This window comes from Cherax quadricarinatus, chromosome 6 (assembly GCF_038502225.1).
Source record: "Cherax quadricarinatus isolate ZL_2023a chromosome 6, ASM3850222v1, whole genome shotgun sequence".
Lineage (NCBI taxonomy): Eukaryota > Metazoa > Arthropoda > Malacostraca > Decapoda > Parastacidae > Cherax > Cherax quadricarinatus.
This window is the reverse complement of record NC_091297.1, coordinates 43,125,683-43,145,048: the sequence shown is the minus strand read 5'-3', so window position 1 is coordinate 43,145,048 and position 19,366 is coordinate 43,125,683. Positions and strand designations below refer to the sequence as shown.

General features: G+C 39.7%; 1 protein-coding gene across 1 annotated transcript in view; it reads right to left on the bottom strand.

Moving 5' to 3' along the window:
* The window catches only part of eIF3a (eukaryotic translation initiation factor 3 subunit a), a 221,254-nt gene that overhangs the window by 50,866 nt on the left and 151,022 nt on the right, over positions 1-19,366 (bottom strand). The window contains exon 15 of the mRNA XM_070081388.1: positions 12,406-12,590. Coding sequence (XP_069937489.1) covers positions 12,406-12,590 — 185 coding nt within the window. The remainder of the gene's footprint in view (positions 1-12,405; positions 12,591-19,366) is intronic.

Here is a 19,366-nt window from a genome sequence, read left to right as displayed (position 1 = left end):
TATATATATATATATATATATATATATATATAGATATATATATATATTTATATATATATATATATATATATATATATATATATATATATATATATATATATATATATATATATATATATATATATATATATATATATATATATATATATATATATATATATATATATATATATATATATATATATATATATATATATATATATATATATATATATATATATATATATATATATATATATATATATGGGAAAAGAGGAAGGTGGCAACAACAAGTAAGAGGGAGGTGAAAGTGTATAAACTAAGGGAGGAGGAAGTTAGGGCGAGATATAAGCGACTATTGGCAGAAAGGTGGGCTAGTGCAAAGATGAGTAGTGGGGGGGTTGAAGAGGGTTGGAATAGTTTTAAAAATGCAGTATTAGAATGTGGGGGAGAAGTTTGTGGTTATAGGAGGGTGGGGGCAGGAGGAAAGAGGAGTGATTGGTGGAATGATGAAGTAAAGGGTGTGATAAAAGAGAAAAAGGTAGCTTACGAGAGGTTTTTACAAAGCAGAAGTGCTATAAGAAGAGCAGAGTATATGGAGAGTAAAAGAAAGGTGAAGAGAGTGGTGAGAGAGTGCAAAAGGAGAGCAGATGAAAGAGTGGGAGAGGCACTGTCAAGAAATTTTAATGAAAATAAGAAAAAATTTTGGAGTGAGTTAAACAAGTTAAGAAAGCCTAGGGAAAGTATGGATTTGTCAGTTAAAAACAGAGTAGGGGAGTTAGTAGATGGGGAGAGGGAGGTATTAGGTAGATGGCGAGAATATTTTGAGGAACTTTTAAATGTTAAGGAAGAAAGGGAGGCGGTAATTTCATGCACTGGCCAGGGAGGTATACCATCTTTTAGGAGTGAAGAAGAGCAGACTGTAAGTGTGGTGGAGGTACGTGAGGCATTACGTAGAATGAAAGGGGGTAAAGCAGCTGGAACTGATGGGATCATGACAGAAATGTTAAAAGCAGGAGGGGATATAGTGTTGGAGTGGTTGGTACTTTTGTTTAATAAATGTTTGAAAGAGGGGAAGGTACCTAGGGATTGGCGGAGAGCATGTATAGTCCCTTTATATAAAGGGAAAGGGGACAAAAGAGATTGTAAAAATTATAGAGGAATAAGTTTACTGAGTATACCAGGAAAAGTATACGGTAGGGTTATAATTGAAAGAATTAGAGGTAAGACAGAATGTAGAATTGCGGACGAACAAGGAGGTTTCAGAGTGGGTAGGGGATGTGTAGATCAAGTGTTTACATTGAAGCATATATGTGAACAGTATTTAGATAAAGGTAGGGAAGTTTTTATTGCATTTATGGATTTAGAAAAGGCATATGATAGAGTGGATAGAGGAGCAATGTGGCAGATGTTGCAAGTATATGGAATAGGTGGTAAGTTAATAAATGCTGTAAAGAGCTTTTATGAGGATAGTGAGGCTCAGGTTAGGGTGTGTAGAAAAGAGGGAGAATACTTCCCGGTAAAAGTAGGTCTTAGACAGGGATGTGTAATGTCACCATGGTTGTTTAATATATTTATAGATGGGGTTGTAAAAGAAGTAAATGCTAGGGTGTTCGGGAGAGGGGTGGGATTAAATTATGGGGAATCAAATTCAAAATGGGAATTGACACAGTTACTTTTTGCTGATGATACTGTGCGTATGGGAGATTCTAAAGAAAAATTGCAAAGGTTAGTGGATGAGTTTGAGAATGTGTGTAAAGGTAGAAAGTTGAAAGTGAACATAGAAAAGAGTAAGGTGATGAGGGTATCAAATGATTTAGATAAAGAAAAATTGGATATCAAATTGGGGAGGAGGAGTATGGAAGAAGTGAATGTTTTCAGATACTTGGGAGTTGACGTGTCGGCGGATGGATTTATGAATAATGAGGTTAATCATAGAATTGATGAGGGAAAAAAGGTGAGTGGTGCGTTGAGGTATATGTGGAGTCAAAAAACGTTATCTATGGAGGCAAAGAAGGGAATGTATGAAAGTATAGTAGTACCAACACTCTTATATGGATGTGAAGCTTGGGTGGTAAATGCAGCAGCGAGGAGACGGTTGGAGGCAGTGGAGATGTCCTGTCTAAGGGCAATGTGTGGTGTAAATATTATGCAGAAAATTCGGAGTGTGGAAATTAGGAGAAGGTGTGGAGTTAATAAAAGCATTAGTCAGAGGGCAGAAGAGGGGTTGTTGAGGTGGTTTGGTCATTTAGAGTGAATGGATCAAAGTAGAATGACATGGAAAGCATATAAATCTATAGGGGAAGGAAAGAGGGGTAGGGGTCGTCCTCGAAAGGGTTGGAAAGAGGGGGTAAAGGAGGTTTTGTGGGTGAGGGGCTTGGACTTCCAGCAAACGTGCATGAGCGTGTTAGATAGGAGTGAATGGAGACGAATGATACTTGGGACCTGACGATCTGTTGGAGTGTGAGCAGGGTAATATTTAGTGAAGGGATTCAGGGAAACCGGTTATTTTCATATAGTCGGACTTGAGTCCTGGAAATGGGAAGTACAATGCCTGCACTTTAAAGGAGGGGTTTGGGATATTGGCAGTTTGGAGGGATATGTTGTGTATCTCTATACGTATATGCTTCTAAACTGTTATATTCTGAGCACCTCTGCAAAAGCAGTGATAATGTGTGAGTGTGGTGAAAGTGTTGAATGATGATGAAAGTATTTTCTTTTTGGGGATTTTCTTTCTTTTTTGGGTCACCCTGCCTCGGTGGGAGACGACCGACTTGTTGAAAAAAAAAAAAAAAAAAAAAAAAAAAAATATATAATATATATATAATATATATATATATATATATAAAGGATGGGGTCCACCTCTGGTGTAAATTGTGGGACCCATAGCCTCGGAGAAGTGGATAAAAAGGCTTCAAGGAAGAATATTTGGATTTCTTCCTGAAGCCATTTGAATATTCCACTTCCCCTACCACCCCATCTTTTGAACTATTTTTTTTTTTTTTTTACCAATAGGAATATTTTATTACATAATATGGCACAGAAGATTTAAGAGATACATTGTTGATATAAAGGTGGCATATACGGTACATGTTGTTACGTGTGTATCACCGATTATAAGGCGAAAATCTCATCCAGCTCCTCAGAGCTGGGGCGTGTATATATATATATATATATATATATATATATAGATATATATATATATGTATGTATGTATGGATGTAGATTTCAGGTACATCTTGCTACTTCTACTTACACTTAGGTCACACTACACATACAAGTACATGCATATACATGTACATACATACCCCTATGGGTTTTCTTCTATTTTCTTTCTAGTTCTTGTTCTTGTTTATTTCCTCTTATCTCAATGGGGAAGTGGAACAGAATTCTTCCTCCTTAAGCCATGCGTGTTATAGGAGGCGACTAAAATGCCGAGGGGAAGAGGCTAGTAGCCCCTTCTATTGTATAAATTACTAAATTTAAAATGAGAAACTTTCATTTTTCCTTTTAGGCCACCCCACCTCAGTGAGATACGGCTGGTACGTTGAAAGAATAAATTATATACATTATTTTTTTATTATTTTATTAACACACTGGCCGATTCCCACCAAGGCAGGGTGGCCCGAAAAAGAAAAACTTTCACCATCATTCACTCCATCACTGTCTTGCCAGAAGGGTGCTTTACACCACAGTTTTTAAACTGCAACATTAACACCCCTCCTTCAGAGTGCAGGCACTGTACTTCCCATCCCCAGGACTCAAGTCCGGCCTGCCGGTTTCCCTGAATCCCTTCATAAATGTTACTTTGCACATATTCCAACAGCACGTCAAGTATTAAAAACGATTTGTCTCCATTCACTCCTATCAAACACGCTCACGCATGCCTGCTAGAAGTCCAAGCCCCTCGCACACGAAACTTCCTTTACCCCCTCCCTCCAACCTTTCCTAGGCAGACCCCTACCCTGCCTTCCTTCCACTACAGACTGATACACTCTTGAAGTCATTCTGTTTCGCTCCATTCTCTCTACATGTCCGAGCTACCTCAACAACCCTCCCTCAGCCCTCTGGACAACAGTTTTGGTAATCCCGCACCTCCTCCTAACTTCCAAACTACGAATTCTCTGCATCATATTCACACCACACATTGCCCTCAGACATGACATCTCCACTGCCTCCAGCCTTCTCCTCGCTGCAACATTCATCACCCATGCTCCACACCCACACAAGAGCGTTGGTAAAACTATACTCTCAAACATTCCCCTCTTTGCCTCCAAGGACAAAAGTTCTGTCTCCACAGACTCCTAAGTGCACCGTTCACCCTTTTCCCCTCATCAATTCTATGATTCACCTCATCCTTCATAGACCCATCCGCTGACACGTCCACTCCCAAATATCTGAATACATTCACCTCCTCCATACTCTCTCCCTCCAATCTGATATCCAATCTTTCATCACCTAATATTTTTATCCTCATAACCTTACTCTTTCCTGCATTCACTTTTAATTTTCTTCTTTTGCACACCCTACCAAATTCATCCACCAATCTCTGCAACTTCTCTTCAGAATCTCCCAAGAGCACAGTGTCATCAGCAAAGAACAACTGTGACAACTCCCACTTTATGTGTGATTCTTTATCTTTTAACTCAATGCCTCTTGCCAAGACCCTCGCATTTACTTCTCTTACAACCCCATCTATAAATATATTAAACAACCACGGTGACATCACACATCCTTGTCTAAGGCCTACTTTTACTGGGAAATAATTTCCCTCTTTCCTACATACTCTAACTTGAGCCTCACTATCCTCGTAAAAACTCTTCACTGCTTTCAGTAACCTACCTCCTACACCATACACCTGCAACATCTGCCACATTGCCCCCCTATCCACCCTGTCATACGCCTTTTCCAAATCCATAAATGCCACAAAGACCTCTTTAGCCTTATCTAAATACTGTTCACTTATATGTTTCACTGTAAACACCTGGTCCACACACCCCCTACCTTTCCTAAAGCCTTGTTCATCTGCTATCCTATTCTCCGTCTTACTTTTAATTCTTTCAATAATAACTCTACCATACACTTTACCAGGTATACTCAACAGACTTATCCCCCTATAATTTTTGCACTCTCTTTTGTCCCCTTTGCCTTTATACAAAGGAACTATGCATGCTCTCTGCCAATCCCTAGGTACCTTACCCTCTTCCATACATTTATTAAATAATTGCACCAACCACTCCAAAACTATATCCCCACCTGCTTTTAACATTTCTATCTTTATCCCATCAATCCCGGCTGCCTTACCCCCTTTCATTTTACCTACTGCCTCACGAACTTCCCCCACACTCACAACTGGCTCTTCCTCACTCCTACAAGATGTTATTCCTCCTTGCCCTATACACAAAATCACAGCTGTTAGTGGGTTGGATTTGTGAAGGACCGGCCTAGTATGGGCCAACAGGCCTATTACACTGTTCCTCCTTTCTTATGTTCTAAAAGCTATGGCTGGATAAATACGTACATGAGTGAGAGGGGTTGGATTTGAGTCGGACTTGCATCTGAACTTATTGCTTGGGTAGCATTTGTTCTGTTAGTGGGTTGGATTTGTGAAGGACCTGCCTAGTATGGGCCAGCAGGGGTGTTGCAGTGTTCCTACTTTCTTAAGTTCTTATTTAACATCACACTTACCAGTACGGTGATCAAGGTGATCAAGCTTTAAGAAGAGATTGGACAAATATATGAGTGGGAGGAGCTGAGTTTGATTTGTCATTGGGTACGGGAGTAAATTCTTGGGTAGCTTTGTGTCGAGGTCATTTTGATAAGGACCTGCCTTGTATGGGCCAGTAGACCTGCAGTGTTCTTCCATTGTTATGTTCTTAGTGGGAAGGATTGTAAAGGACTTGCCTAGTATGGGCCAACAGGCCTACTGCAGTGTTCCTCCTTTCTTATTGGAGACTTTGTTTGTGTGAGGGAGGGATGGCAAGTTTATTGTTGGAGAATATGACAGAAATATCAACTCTACAGTTTATTTATCTATCACAATTCAACTAATATGACATAATAAACAATATTAATAACATAAAAACATGGAATATACTCTAAATGAATAAAATAAGTCATTATGTATGTCACGAGGTGCTGTGTTGTGTTGTTGTTGGGTATATATGGGCCACTGAAAGTAAGCCGTCCATAATAGTGGTGAACCAGCAGCTGTGTAGGCGAAACGTTTCGAAATAAGGATACCTTACTGTTGCATATGTGTCTTACCTAATAACATTGGAGGATACGTTTCCTTAATAAAGATACCCAAGAGTTGCACACGTACCTAATTTATCAACATTGGAGGAGTTGGTTGGTGAACATTTAACCAACTCCTTCACCACCATTATGGACGGCTTACTCTCAGTGGCCCTTATATACCCAACAACGACACAACACAGCACCTCGCGTTAGCCACTAGACCAGCTAGCCACAATAAGATTCATCCAACTAGGTATATTTCTACACCATAGGAAGGTTAGCATAGGCACCACTGTGACCACAAATGCGAATTTTTACAGACGAATCTCCAGCTAGCGTGGACGTGATGAACTCTAGCTCAAGTCCCCTCACTGCCGTCAACATGACTCACGAAATCGTAATGACACGATTGCTAGCTGGTCTAGTGGCTAACGTGATGGTCTGGAGTTTTGAGACTCTCTGACCGCGGGTTCAATCCCGGCCGGGGTATGGTTTGTTTGCAATCGTGTCATTACGATTTCATGAGTCATGTTGACAAAAGTGAGGGGACTTGAGCTAGAGTTCGTCACGGCCATGCTAGCTGGAGATTCGTCTGTAAAAACTTGCATTTGTGGTCACAGTGGTGCCTATGCTAACCTTCCTATGGTGTAAAAATATGCCTAGTTGGACGAATCTTATTGTGGCTAGCTGGTCTAGTGGCTAACACGACGGTCTGGAGTTTTGAGATTCTCTGACCTCGGGTTCAATCCCGGCCGGGGTATGGTTTTTAAACTACGAATTCTCTGCATCATATTCACACCACACATTGCCCTCAGACATGACATCTCCACTGCCTCCAGCCTTCTTCTCACTGCAACATTCATCACCCATGCTTCACACCCATATAAGAGCGTTGGTAAAACAATACTCTCATACATTCCCCTCTTTGCCTCCAAGGACAAAGTTCTTTGTCTCCACAGACTCCTAAGTGCACCACTCACCCTTTTCCCCTCATCAATTCTATGATTCACCTCATCTTTCATAGACCCATCCGCTGACACGTCCACTCCCAAATATCTGAATACATTCACCTCCTCCATACTCTCTCCCTCCAATCTGATATCCAATCTTTCATCACCTAATCTTTTTGTTATCCTAATGACCTTACTCTTTCCTGTATTCACTTTTAATTTTCTTCTTTTGCACACCCTACCAAATTCATCCACCAATCTCTGCAGCTTCTCTTCAGAATCTCCCAAGAGCACAGTGTCATCAGCAAAAAGGAACTGTGACAACTCCCACTTTACGTGTGATTCTTTATCTTTTAACTCAACGCCTCTTGCCAAGACCCTCGCATTTACTTCTCTTACAACCCCATCTATAAATATATTAAACAACCACAGTGACATCACACATCCTTGTCTAAGGCCTACTTTTACTGGGAAATAATTTCCCTTTCCTACACACTCTAACTTGAGCCTCACTATCCTCGTAAAAACTCTTCACTGCTTTCAGTAACCTACCTCCTACACCATACACCTGCAATATCTGCCACATTGCCCCCTATCCACCCTGTCATACGCCTTTTCCAAATCCATAAATGCCACAAAGACCTCTTTAGCCTTATCTAAATACTGTTCACTTATATGTTTCACTGTAAACACCTGGTCCATACACCCCCTACCTTTCCTAAAGCCTCCTTGTTCATCTACTATCCTATTCTCCGTCTTACTCTTAATTCTTTCAACAATAACTCTTCCATACACTTTACCAGGTATACTCAACAGACTTTTTTTTTTTTTTTTTTTCAACAAGTCGGCCGTCTCCCACCGAGGCAGGGTGACCCAAAAAAGAAAGAAAATCCCCAAAAAGAAAATACTTTCATCATCATTCAACACTTTCACCACACTCGCACATTATCGCTGTTTTTGCAGAGGTGCTCAGAATACAACAGTCTAGAAGCATACACATATAAAGATACACAACATATCCCTCCAAACTGCCAATATCCCAAACCCCTCCTTTAAAGTGCAGGCATTGTACTTCCCATTTCCAGGACTCAAGTCCGACTATATGAAAATAACCGGTTTCCCTGAATCCCTTCACTAAATATTACCCTGCTCACACTCCAACAGATCGTCAGGTCCCAAGTACCAATTGTCTCCATTCACTCCTATCTAACACGCTCACGCACGCTTGCTGGAAGTCCAAGCCCCTTGCCCACAAAACCTCCTTTACCCCCTCTCTCCAACCCTTTCGAGGACGACCCCTACTCCGCCTTCCTTCCCCTATAGATTTATATGCTTTCCATGTCATTCTACTTTGATCCATTCTCTCTAAATGACCAAACCACCTCAACAACCCCTCTTCTGCCCTCTGACTAATACTTTTATTAACTCCACACCTTCTCCTAATTTCCACACTCCGAATTTTCTGCATAATATTTACACCACACATTGCCCTTAAACAGGACATCTCCACTGCCTCCAACCGTCTCCTCGCTGCTGCATTTACCACCCAAGCTTCACACCCATATAAGAGTGTTGGTACTACTATACTTTCATACATTCCCTTCTTTGCCTCCATAGATAACGTTTTTTGACTCCACATATACCTCAACGCACCACTCACCTTTTTTCCCTCATCACTTCTATGATTAACCTCATCCTTCATAAATCCATCCGCCGACACGTCAACTCCCAAGTATCTGAAAACATTCACTTCTTCCATACTCCTCCTACCCAATTTGATATCCAATTTTTCTTTATCTAAATCATTTGATACCCTCATCACCTTACTCTTTTCTATGTTCACTTTCAACTTTCTACCTTTACACACATTCCCAAACTCATCCACTAACCTTTGCAATTTTTCTTTAGAATCTCCCATAAGCACAGTATCATCAGCAAAAAGTAACTGTGTCAATTCCCATTTTGAATTTGATTCCCCATAATTTAATCCCACCCCTCTCCCAAACACCCTAGAATTTACTTCCTTTACAACCCCATCTATAAATATATTAAACAACCATGGTGACATTACACATCCCTGTCTAAGACCTACTTTTACCGGGAAGTAGTCTCCCTCTCTTCTACACACCCTAACCTGAGCCTCACTATCCTCATAAAAACTCTTTACAGCATTTAATAACTTACCACCTATTCCATATACTTGCAACATCTGCCACATTACTCCTCTATCCACTCTATCATATGCCTTTTCTAAATCCATAAATGCAATAAAAACTTCCCTATCTTTATCTAAATACTGTTCACATATATGCTTCAATGTAAACACCTGATCTACACATCCCCTACCCACTCTGAAACCTCCTTGCTCATCCGCAATCCTACATTCTGTCTTACCTCTAATTCTTTCAATTATAACCCTACCGTACACTTTTCCTGGTATACTCAGTAAGCTTATTCCTCTATAATTTTTACAGTCTCTTTTGTCCCCTTTCCCTTTATATAAAGGGACTATACATGCTCTCCGCCAATCCTTAGGTACCTTCCCCTCTTTCATACATTTATTAAACAAAAGTACCAACCACTCCAACACTATATCCCCCCCTGCTTTTAACATTTCTGCCATGATCCCATCAGTTCCAGCTGCTTTACCCCCTTTCATTTTACGTAATGCCTCACGTACCTCCCCCACACTTACATTCTGCTCTTCTTCACTCCTAAAAGATGGTATACCTCCCTGACCAGTGCATGAAATTACTGCCTCTGTTTCTTCCTTAACATTTAAAAGTTCCTCAAAATATTCTCGCCATCTACCCAATACCTCCATCTCCCCATCTACTAACTCCCCTACTCTGTTTTTAACTGACAAATCCATATTTTCCCTAGGCTTTCTTAACTTGTTTAACTCACTCCAAAATTTTTTCTTATTTTCATTAAAATTTCTTGACAGTGCCTCTCCCACTCTATCATCTGCTCTCCTTTTGCACTCTCTCACCACTCTCTTTACCTTTCTTTTACTCTCCATATACTCTGCTCTTCTTATAACACTTCTGCTTTGTAAAAACCTCTCATAAGCTACCCTTTTCTCTTTTATCACACCCTTTACTTCATCATTCCACCAATCACTCCTCTTTCCTCCTGCCCCCACCCTCCTATAACCACAAACTTCTGCCCCACATTCTAATACTGCATTTTTAAAACTATTCCAACCCTCTTCAACCTCCCCACTACTCATCTTTGCACTAGCCCACCTTTCTGCCAATAGTCGCTTATATCTCACCCGAACTTCCTCCTCCCTTAGTTTATACACTTTCACCTCCCTCTTACTTGTTGTTGCCACCTTCCTCTTTTCCCATCTACCTCTTACTCTAACTGTAGCTACAACTAAATAATGATCCGATATATCAGTTGCCCCTCTATAAACATGTACATCCTGGAGCCTACCCATCAACCTTTTATCCACCAATACATAATCTAATAAACTACTTTCATTACGTGCTACATCATACCTTGTATATTTATTTATCCTCTTTTTCATAAAATATGTATTACTTATTACCAAATTTCTTTCTACACTTAGCTCATTTAAAGGCTCCCCATTTACATTTACCCCTGGCACCCCAAATTTACCTACTACTCCCTCCATAACATTTTTACCCACTTTAGCATTGAAATCCCCAACCACCATTACTCTCACACTTGATTCAAAACTCCCCACGCATTCACTCAACATTTCCCAAAATCTCTCTCTCTCCTCTACACTTCTCTCTTCTCCAGGTGCATACACGCTTATTATAACCCACTTTTCACATCCAATCTTTATTTTACTCCACATAATCCTTGAATTAATACATTTATAGTCCCTCTTTTCCTGCCATAGCTTATCCTTCAACATTATTGCTACTCCTTCTTTAGCTCTAACTCTATTTGAAACCCCTGACCTAATCCCATTTATTCCTCTCCACTGAAACTCTCCCACCCCCTTCAGCTTTGTTTCACTTAAAGCCAGGACATCCAGCTTCTTCTCATTCATAACATCCACAATCATCTCTTTCTTATCATTTGCACAACATCCACGCACATTCAGACTTCCCACTTTGACAATTTTCTTCTTATTATTCTTTTTAGTAATCTTTACAGGAAAAGAGGTTACTAGCCCATTGTTCCCGGCATTTTAGTTGACTTTTACAACACACATGGCTTAAGGGGGAAAGATTCTTATTCCACTTCCCCATGGATATAAAAGGAGAAGTAATAAGACCAAGAACTATTAAGATAAAATCAAAGAAAACTCAGATGAGTATGTATAAATAAACGTGTACATGTATGTGTAGTGTGACCTAAGTATAAGTAGAAGTAGCAAGACATACCTGTATTTTGCATATTTATGAGACAGACAAAAAAACACCAGCAATCCTACCATCATGTAAAACAATTACAGGCTTTTGTTTTACATTCACTTGGCAGGACGGTAGTACCTCCCTGGGTGGTTGCTGTCTACCAACCTACTACCTATAAAAAGCTCCTACCTATATACCCTAACCTAAGCCTTGCTATACAGAGATAAGCACACTACTGCTTTAAGTAGTGTAGCAATGTTACATCTCTAACATTGCTCTCCGTTCTATTATCATACACCATTCCTAAATCCATTAAGGGAATGAGAAGTTCATTACCTTTAAGTACTGTTCACCATGTGCTTCCATGTAAACAATCTACACATCCTTTTTTTTTTTTTCATCAAGTCGGCCATCTGCCACCAAGGCAAGATGACCCAAAAAGAATTCCTCTACAATCTTACTCTACCTTACCCAATAATTCTTTCAATAACTTATTAATATGATTTCTATTAGGAAAAAAAACAAAAGCCAGTATTAAAAGGAAAATGTCAAGTACAGTGTGGAAGAATCCTAACTTCCTTCTATGATTCTTTTCTTTATCCTGAATAATAGCATGAAATATGTACAATGACACTCAGGAACAGGATTTAAAGAACTTGCACACTGAATAAAACAAATACAAAAGTGCAGAGAAAAAGAAGAAATGGTGGGTGAAAAACAAATATGGCAGGACCACTGAAACAAGGGGTAGTGGAGAGGAATAAAAGTCATGCTACCCAGAAAAATCCAATTTGTATGATAAAGTAACATACTGTATTGTACAATATGCATTTACTGACAGTGAAATTAGAAATAAAAAGACTATGCTAACTCATAGTCACCTATATGATAAACTTTACCTCTTTGGAGTTCAGCCTGTCTGTCTAATTGTGCTTTTCTCTCAAAATATTCTTGTTCCTCTCTCTCTCTCTGCTCCCTTTCTAACCTCTCCTGTTCTTCTCTTGCCTTTTTGAGCTCTTCATCCCTTCGCTGTTGCTCCTCTTCTGCTTTTTTACGGTAGTAAGTGTCTCGACGTTCACGACGTCTGCAAAAGAGAATTTTTTGTGAACCTAATTAACTCCTGAAAACAAGAGACAATCATTTCTGATTAATAAGGATTACATAAGTACAGTAAATACTTACCTACACAATAAAAAACTACTGTATAAGGGTAATGAGACATTACCCCAAGGCATTACAGCCTCTCCTCCCTCACCGACGTGCTCGTTTACCAAGAACTCGGACTTGTGATGGGCTCTCCGACAAGACAGTATTGTATGCCATACGAGAACTTGGTCACGGAAACGGGCAGTGCAGTGTCTCAGCATCAAGCATCTCGATCTCTTTCTTACAAGCACTCAGTACACTAGCTTTTAAAGTCTCCAAGACAACACATTTGTACTTTATTGTGCACCCCAAAGTACAAGATAGAAGTGCAGCAGCACTTGGAAGAGGAAAGAGAGGAAAATGGAAGAAGTACAAAAGAAGTTCACAGTAAAGGGGTTAGCTGGCGAGTTTCTGTGTTTACCTTCTCGGTCTCTTGTGGCAGTTTCATTAAGAAATGATTAAATTCAGTAAACAAGATATGTTGTTAGTGATAATAATAATGATGATGATAAAACATAATAATATAATAATCACTCTGGGGCGCTTTAATCTCATATGTATTCCGTATAGGTTTGGTAGCTGACATTAAAGCACTCCAGAGTGATTGTAAATTTTTTTTTTCTCCAACAAGTCGGCAGTCTCCCACCGAGGCAGGGTGGCCCAAAAAGAAAGAAAATCCCCAAAAAGAAAATACTTTTATCATTCAACACTTTCACTTCACTCACACATAATCAGTCTTTGCCGAGGCACCCAGATACAACAGTTTAGAAGCATATATAAATATATAACATATCCCTCCAAACTGCCAATATCCCAAACCCATCCTTTGAAGTGCAGGCATTGTACAGTGTACCCTTGGTTATCGACCGTAATCCATTCCAGAAGCTCAGCCTAAAACCGAAATGGCTGAAGACTGAAATAATATTTCCCATAAGAATTAATGTAAATACAATTAATCCATTCCAGACAAAAATATTCACCAAAAAAAAAAAAAAAAAATTTTTAACATTTAAACCAGTATTGCATACCTTTATTGAAGACTAATGCTGGCTTCTGGAAGATAGGGAGGAGGAAAGAGGGAGGAGTTATTGTTTGGAAGGGGAATCCCCCTTCATAAAGACTTCAGGTAACAAAGCCCTCTCTGGGGTTACTTCCATTCTTTGTCTTTTAACCCTTGGACTGTTTCGGTCGTATATATACGTCTTACGAGCCACCGTGTTTGACGTATATATACTCAAACTCTAGCGGCTTCAAATCAAGCATGAGAAAGCTGGTAGGCCCACATGTGACAGAATGGGTCTGTCTGGTCAGTGTGCACCATATAAAAAATCCTGCAGCAAACAGTGCACGAGAAAAAAAAAACTCCGACCGTTTTTTTTAATTAACCCTTTCAGGGTCCGTCCCGTAGATCTACGGCTTTACAGTGAGTGTCCAAACCGTAGATCTACGCCATGAGCTCAGCTCACTCTGATAAACTGTGAGTGGTACATTTGGGCCTAGATATGAGAGAATACATCTATGTGGTATGTGTGCACCACATAAAACAGATCCTGCAGCACACTGTGTATGAGAGAAAAAACTGAAATCATGATTTTTCGATTAAAACAGCGACTTTGCAGTGTTTTTTCGTATGTTTTTTATAGTTGTATTTGCGATTTCTTGGTCTCATTTGATAGAATGGAAGACATATTACAGAAATAGAGATGATTTTGATTGGTTTTAGCACTGGAAATGGCTTGAAACTGAGCTCAAAGTAGCGGAAATGTTAAATTTTTGCCGATATTCAAGAGTAAACAAACGACCTCACACATCTAATACACGTCAGCTGGTGGGTCTAATATACATTCACAAATATGGTGATGATATTTATACAATTATTACAGTATTGCATAACAGTAAATCTTCTATTTTTTGGTGTGAATAAAAATTCATTATGTGAATAAAAAATCAAAATGGAATTTATTTGTAAAGCCTCAAAATGTAACTAATGAACAGAGGAAATGTTAGTTTAGTTCCAGGAATACCTACATTGTTTATTCTGGAGCCTATTTTGAAATTGGAATATTTTGAACTTTGTGTTAAATTGGCCAAATTAACAATTTCCGATCACTTTATTTTGTAGTTGAAACAGTTGATTTGGCGATTTCTTGTGCTCAATCGATAGAATAGAAGTAATACTAGTGAAATAGCTAAGAATTTGGTTGATTGGAATAATGTAATTGGCCTAAAATGGGAGTCAAAGTCGGCAAAATCTCCGACTCGTAAATATCGCTGACACATCAAAATTCGCGAGAGCATAATTTTGTCAATTTTCCACCAAATTTCGTACTTTTTGTTTTATTACCTTCACAAAAAGATTCTCTATGATTTCATAAGAAAAAATAACTTTTTTTTTGAAAATTCTTGGACACTGGTGCGTGACTTCAGATTTTGGCCTTGGACCCTGAAAGGGTTAAAATGCCAACTTTGTGGTCTATTTTCGTATAGTATTTATGGTTGTATTCTCATTTCCTTGGTCTCATTTGACAGAATGGAAAACATATTATAGAAATGGAGCTCAAAGTAGAGAAAATGTTTGATTTTTGCCGATGTTCAAAAGTAAACAAATGATGCCATTTTCCAATAAATGTCCAAGTAGCCAGTCTAATATGCAGTCATGAATGGGTTGACATAATTTATACAATTATTACAATATTGCAGTACTCTTGCATAACAGTAAATCTTCTATTTTTTGTTTGAATAAAAATTCAAAATAGAAAGCAAGAGTAATATCAGAGGGGCCTGGAGACATGACTGATGAACAAAGAAAATGTTATTTTAGAGCCAGGAATGTCTGCATTGTTCATTCTGGACCCTATTTTGAAATTGTCATATTTTAAAATTTTTGTGAAATTGGCCAAATTGCAAATTTCTGATCACGTCATTGGGTAGTTGAAATCGATAAGTGGGCAGTTTCTTGTACTCAATTGATAGAAAAAATGTAGTTTTAAAGAAATAGCTATGAGTTTGGTCGACTGGAACAATGGAATTAGCCAAAAACAGGGCTCAAAGTGGGCGAAATCGCCAATTTGTAAATATCACCGAGGTCGCTAACTTTGCGAGAGCGCAATTCCGTCAGTTTTCCATCAAGTTTCGTTCTTTTGGTGTCATTATAATCGGGAAAAGATTCTCTATCATCTCATAAAAGAAAAAATAATTTTTTTTTTCCAGAAATTTTGCGACACCAGGAGACACCTCAGGATTTGGAGTTGCGACAGTCAAGGGGTTAATGCCACTAGGACCAGTTTAGTCACTGGACGCCTGTCGCAAAACATATCTGTCAAGAGTGCTATGTTTCTGGCATCTCTATGATTTCCTTAAAGTTAGACAAGGTTTTGTCACTAAACATGTTGCAGATGTGGCTTGTTTCTGCTCGGTCAGGGTGGTACTTCTCGACAAAACTTTGCACATCATTCCACTTTGCACAAATGTCCTTAATCAATGATGAAGGCACTTCCTTCACTCCCTTTTCCTCCTCCTCTGAAGCAAGTTACTCAGCTGTGGCCTGTTGCTGTTCCAGATGAAGCTCTTGCAACTCTACAGTGGTTAGCTCTTCCCTGTGGTCCTCCAACTCTTCCACATCCTTGCCACTAACCTCCAATCCCCTGGACTTCCCCAGTGCCACAATAGAGTCTACAACAGGCACAGGGTCAGCCCCAAACTCTTCAAAATCCCTTTCTTGGACACAATATGGCCACAATTTTCTCCAAGCAGAGTTCAAAGTCCTGGAAGTCACTCCCTCCCAAGCCTTACCTATAAGGCTTACGCAATGGAGGATACTGAAGTGATTCCTCCAGAACTCTCTTAGGGTCAACTGAGTGTCCAAGGTCACTTCAAAGCACTTCTGAAATGCTGCTTTGGTGTAGAGTTTTCTGAAGTTAGAAATGAGCTGCTGGTCCATGGGCTGGAGGAGAGGAGTGGTGTCAGGAGGCAAGAACTTCACTGTGATGAACCTGAAGTCCCTAAACAATTGGTCTTCCCAGTCTGGAGGATGAGCAGGAGCATTTTCCAGTACCAGGAGGCACTTGAGTAGCAATTTCTTTTCCAGGAGGTATTTTTTCACACTGGGGCCAAACACATCACTGAGCCACTCTTTGAAAATTTGCCTTGTGACCCATGCCTTAGTATTAGCTTTCCACATCACACACAATCTATTCTTGACAACATTGTTTTTCTTGAACACACTGGGATTTTCAGAGTGATACACCAGTAAAGGCTTCACTTTGAAATCCCCACTAGCCTTACCACACAACAAGAGAGTTAGCCTCTTTTTAATAGGCTTGTGTCTTGGCAGTGCCTTTTTCTCCTGGGTAATGTAGGCCCTCTTTGGCATTTTCTTTCAAAACAGGCCTGTTTCGTCACAATTGAACACTTGTTGGGGTTCAAATCCTTTAGCTAGCTCTATGTACCCCTTAAATTACGCTACAGGTTTTTCAGCCGCACATTTTCAGAACTGGCAGCCTCACCATGCCTTACCACACTGTGTATGCCACTACACTTCTTAAATCTCTCAAACCAGCCTATGCTGGCCCTAAATTCACTAACTGTAGCACTTGTTCCAGAAGTTTTCTTTATAAGATCCTCATGCAACTGTCTTGTCTTCTTACAAATAATCAACTCCACAACACATTTCCACTGTTTTTCCTTAATCCACAATAATAACAACTTATCCCTATCTTCCATTATTGGTGACCTCTGTTTCATTAGCAAATTTACTCCTTTCGCAATATTAACTTCCTTGATTTGTTCTTTCTTTGCCAGGATGGAAATGATTGTTGATTTGCTTTTGCTGTACATCCTGGAAAGTTCCAACACTCTCACACCACTCTCATATTTTTCAATCACCTCTCTCTTGAATTCCATAGTGTTTCTCACTTTTTTTTCCAAAAGAGATTTACTAAAACTTTCTTTGGAGCCATGGTTACTTATTTTGCAGTTGCACTAAAAAAAACCACCAAAAACAATGGAAAACAAACAAAATGTTTGGAGGAATGGGCAGAAACTTTGTCACGCACTGAGACACAGCCAAACTGACGCACAAGTGACTGGGCCGGCAAACGGATGCATCCCATACGGCCAATAACCGAAATAATGACCAATAACCGGTAGCCAAAAAACCGGCCTATAACCGAGTTGGCCGATAACAGGAACGGCCAATGACTGAGGGTCCACTGTACTTCCCATTTCCAGTACTCAAGTCTGGCTATATAAAAATATTATTACATTATTATTACATTCTCTGTGTCTCTCGTGGCAGCTTAATAAATGATTAAACTCAGTGAACAATGTATGTGGATGTTAATAATAATATGTAATAATAATAATACAGTAGACCCTCATTTATCGGCCGTAATCCGTTCCAGAAGGTCGGCCTAAAAGTGAAATGGCCTAAAACGAAATTAATATTTCCCATAAGAATTAATGTAAATACAATTAATCCATTCCAGACACACAAAAAAAATTTTTTTTTTTTGAAGATTAACCCTCTGACTGTTTCTGTCGTACATATGTCTTACGAGGTACCGTGTTTGCGTATATATACTCAAATTCTAGTGGCTTCAAATCAAGCAGGAGAAAGCTGGTAGGCCCACATGCGAGAGAATGGGTCTGTCTGGTCAGTGTGCACCATATAAAAAAAATCCTGAAGCACGCAGTGCATAATGAGAAAAAAAAAAACTGACCGTTTTTTAATTAAAATGCCAATTTTGTGGTCTATTTTCACATAGTATTTATGGTTGTATTCTCGTTTTCTTGCTCTCATTTGATAGAATGGAAAATGCATTATAGAAATAGAGGTGATTTTGAATGGTTTTACTGTAAGAAGAACCTGGAAATGGAGCTCAAAGTTGGGGAAATGTTTGATTTTTGCCGATGTTCAAAAGTAAACAAATGATGTCATTGTCCAATAAATGTCCAACTAGCCATTCTAATATGCAGTCATGAATGGGTTGACATTATTTTTACAATTATTACAGCAGTCATGAATGGGTTGACATTATTTTAACAATTACAGTGGACCCCCGCATACCGTTGGCCTTACATAACGTTAAATCCACATACCGATACATTTTATCGCTAAGATTTTGCCTCGCATACCGCTAAAAAACCCGCTCAACGCTGTTCGTCCGAGACACGTCTATGTGAGGCCTGAGCCAGCCTCACATGTTCCGCCGGTGGCATTGTTTACAAGCCAGCCTCCGCGGTAACATCCAAGCATACAATCGTAACATTTCGTATTATTACAGTGTTTTTGGTGATTTTATCTGCAAAATAAGTGACCATGGGCCCCAAGAAAGCTTCTAGTGCCAACCCTGTGGTAAAAAGGGTGAGAAATATTATCGAAATACTGTGGTACCATGGTCAACTGCTGATGCTGCTGTAGCACTCAGCTGCTGCTGCTGCTGTAGCACCGTCAGCTGCTGCTGCTGCTGTACCACCGTCAGCTGCTGCTGCTGCTGTACCACCGTCAGCTGCTGCTGCTGCTGTACCACCGTCAGCTGCTGCTGCTGCTGTACCACTGTCAGCTGCTGCTGCTGCTGTACCACCGTCAGCTGCTGCTGCTGCTGCTGTTGTAGTACCGTCTGCTGCTGCTGCTGCTGTAGTACCGTCTGCTGCTGCTGTAGCATCGTCTGCTGCTGCTGTAGCATCGTCTGCTGCTGCTGTAGCACTGTCAGC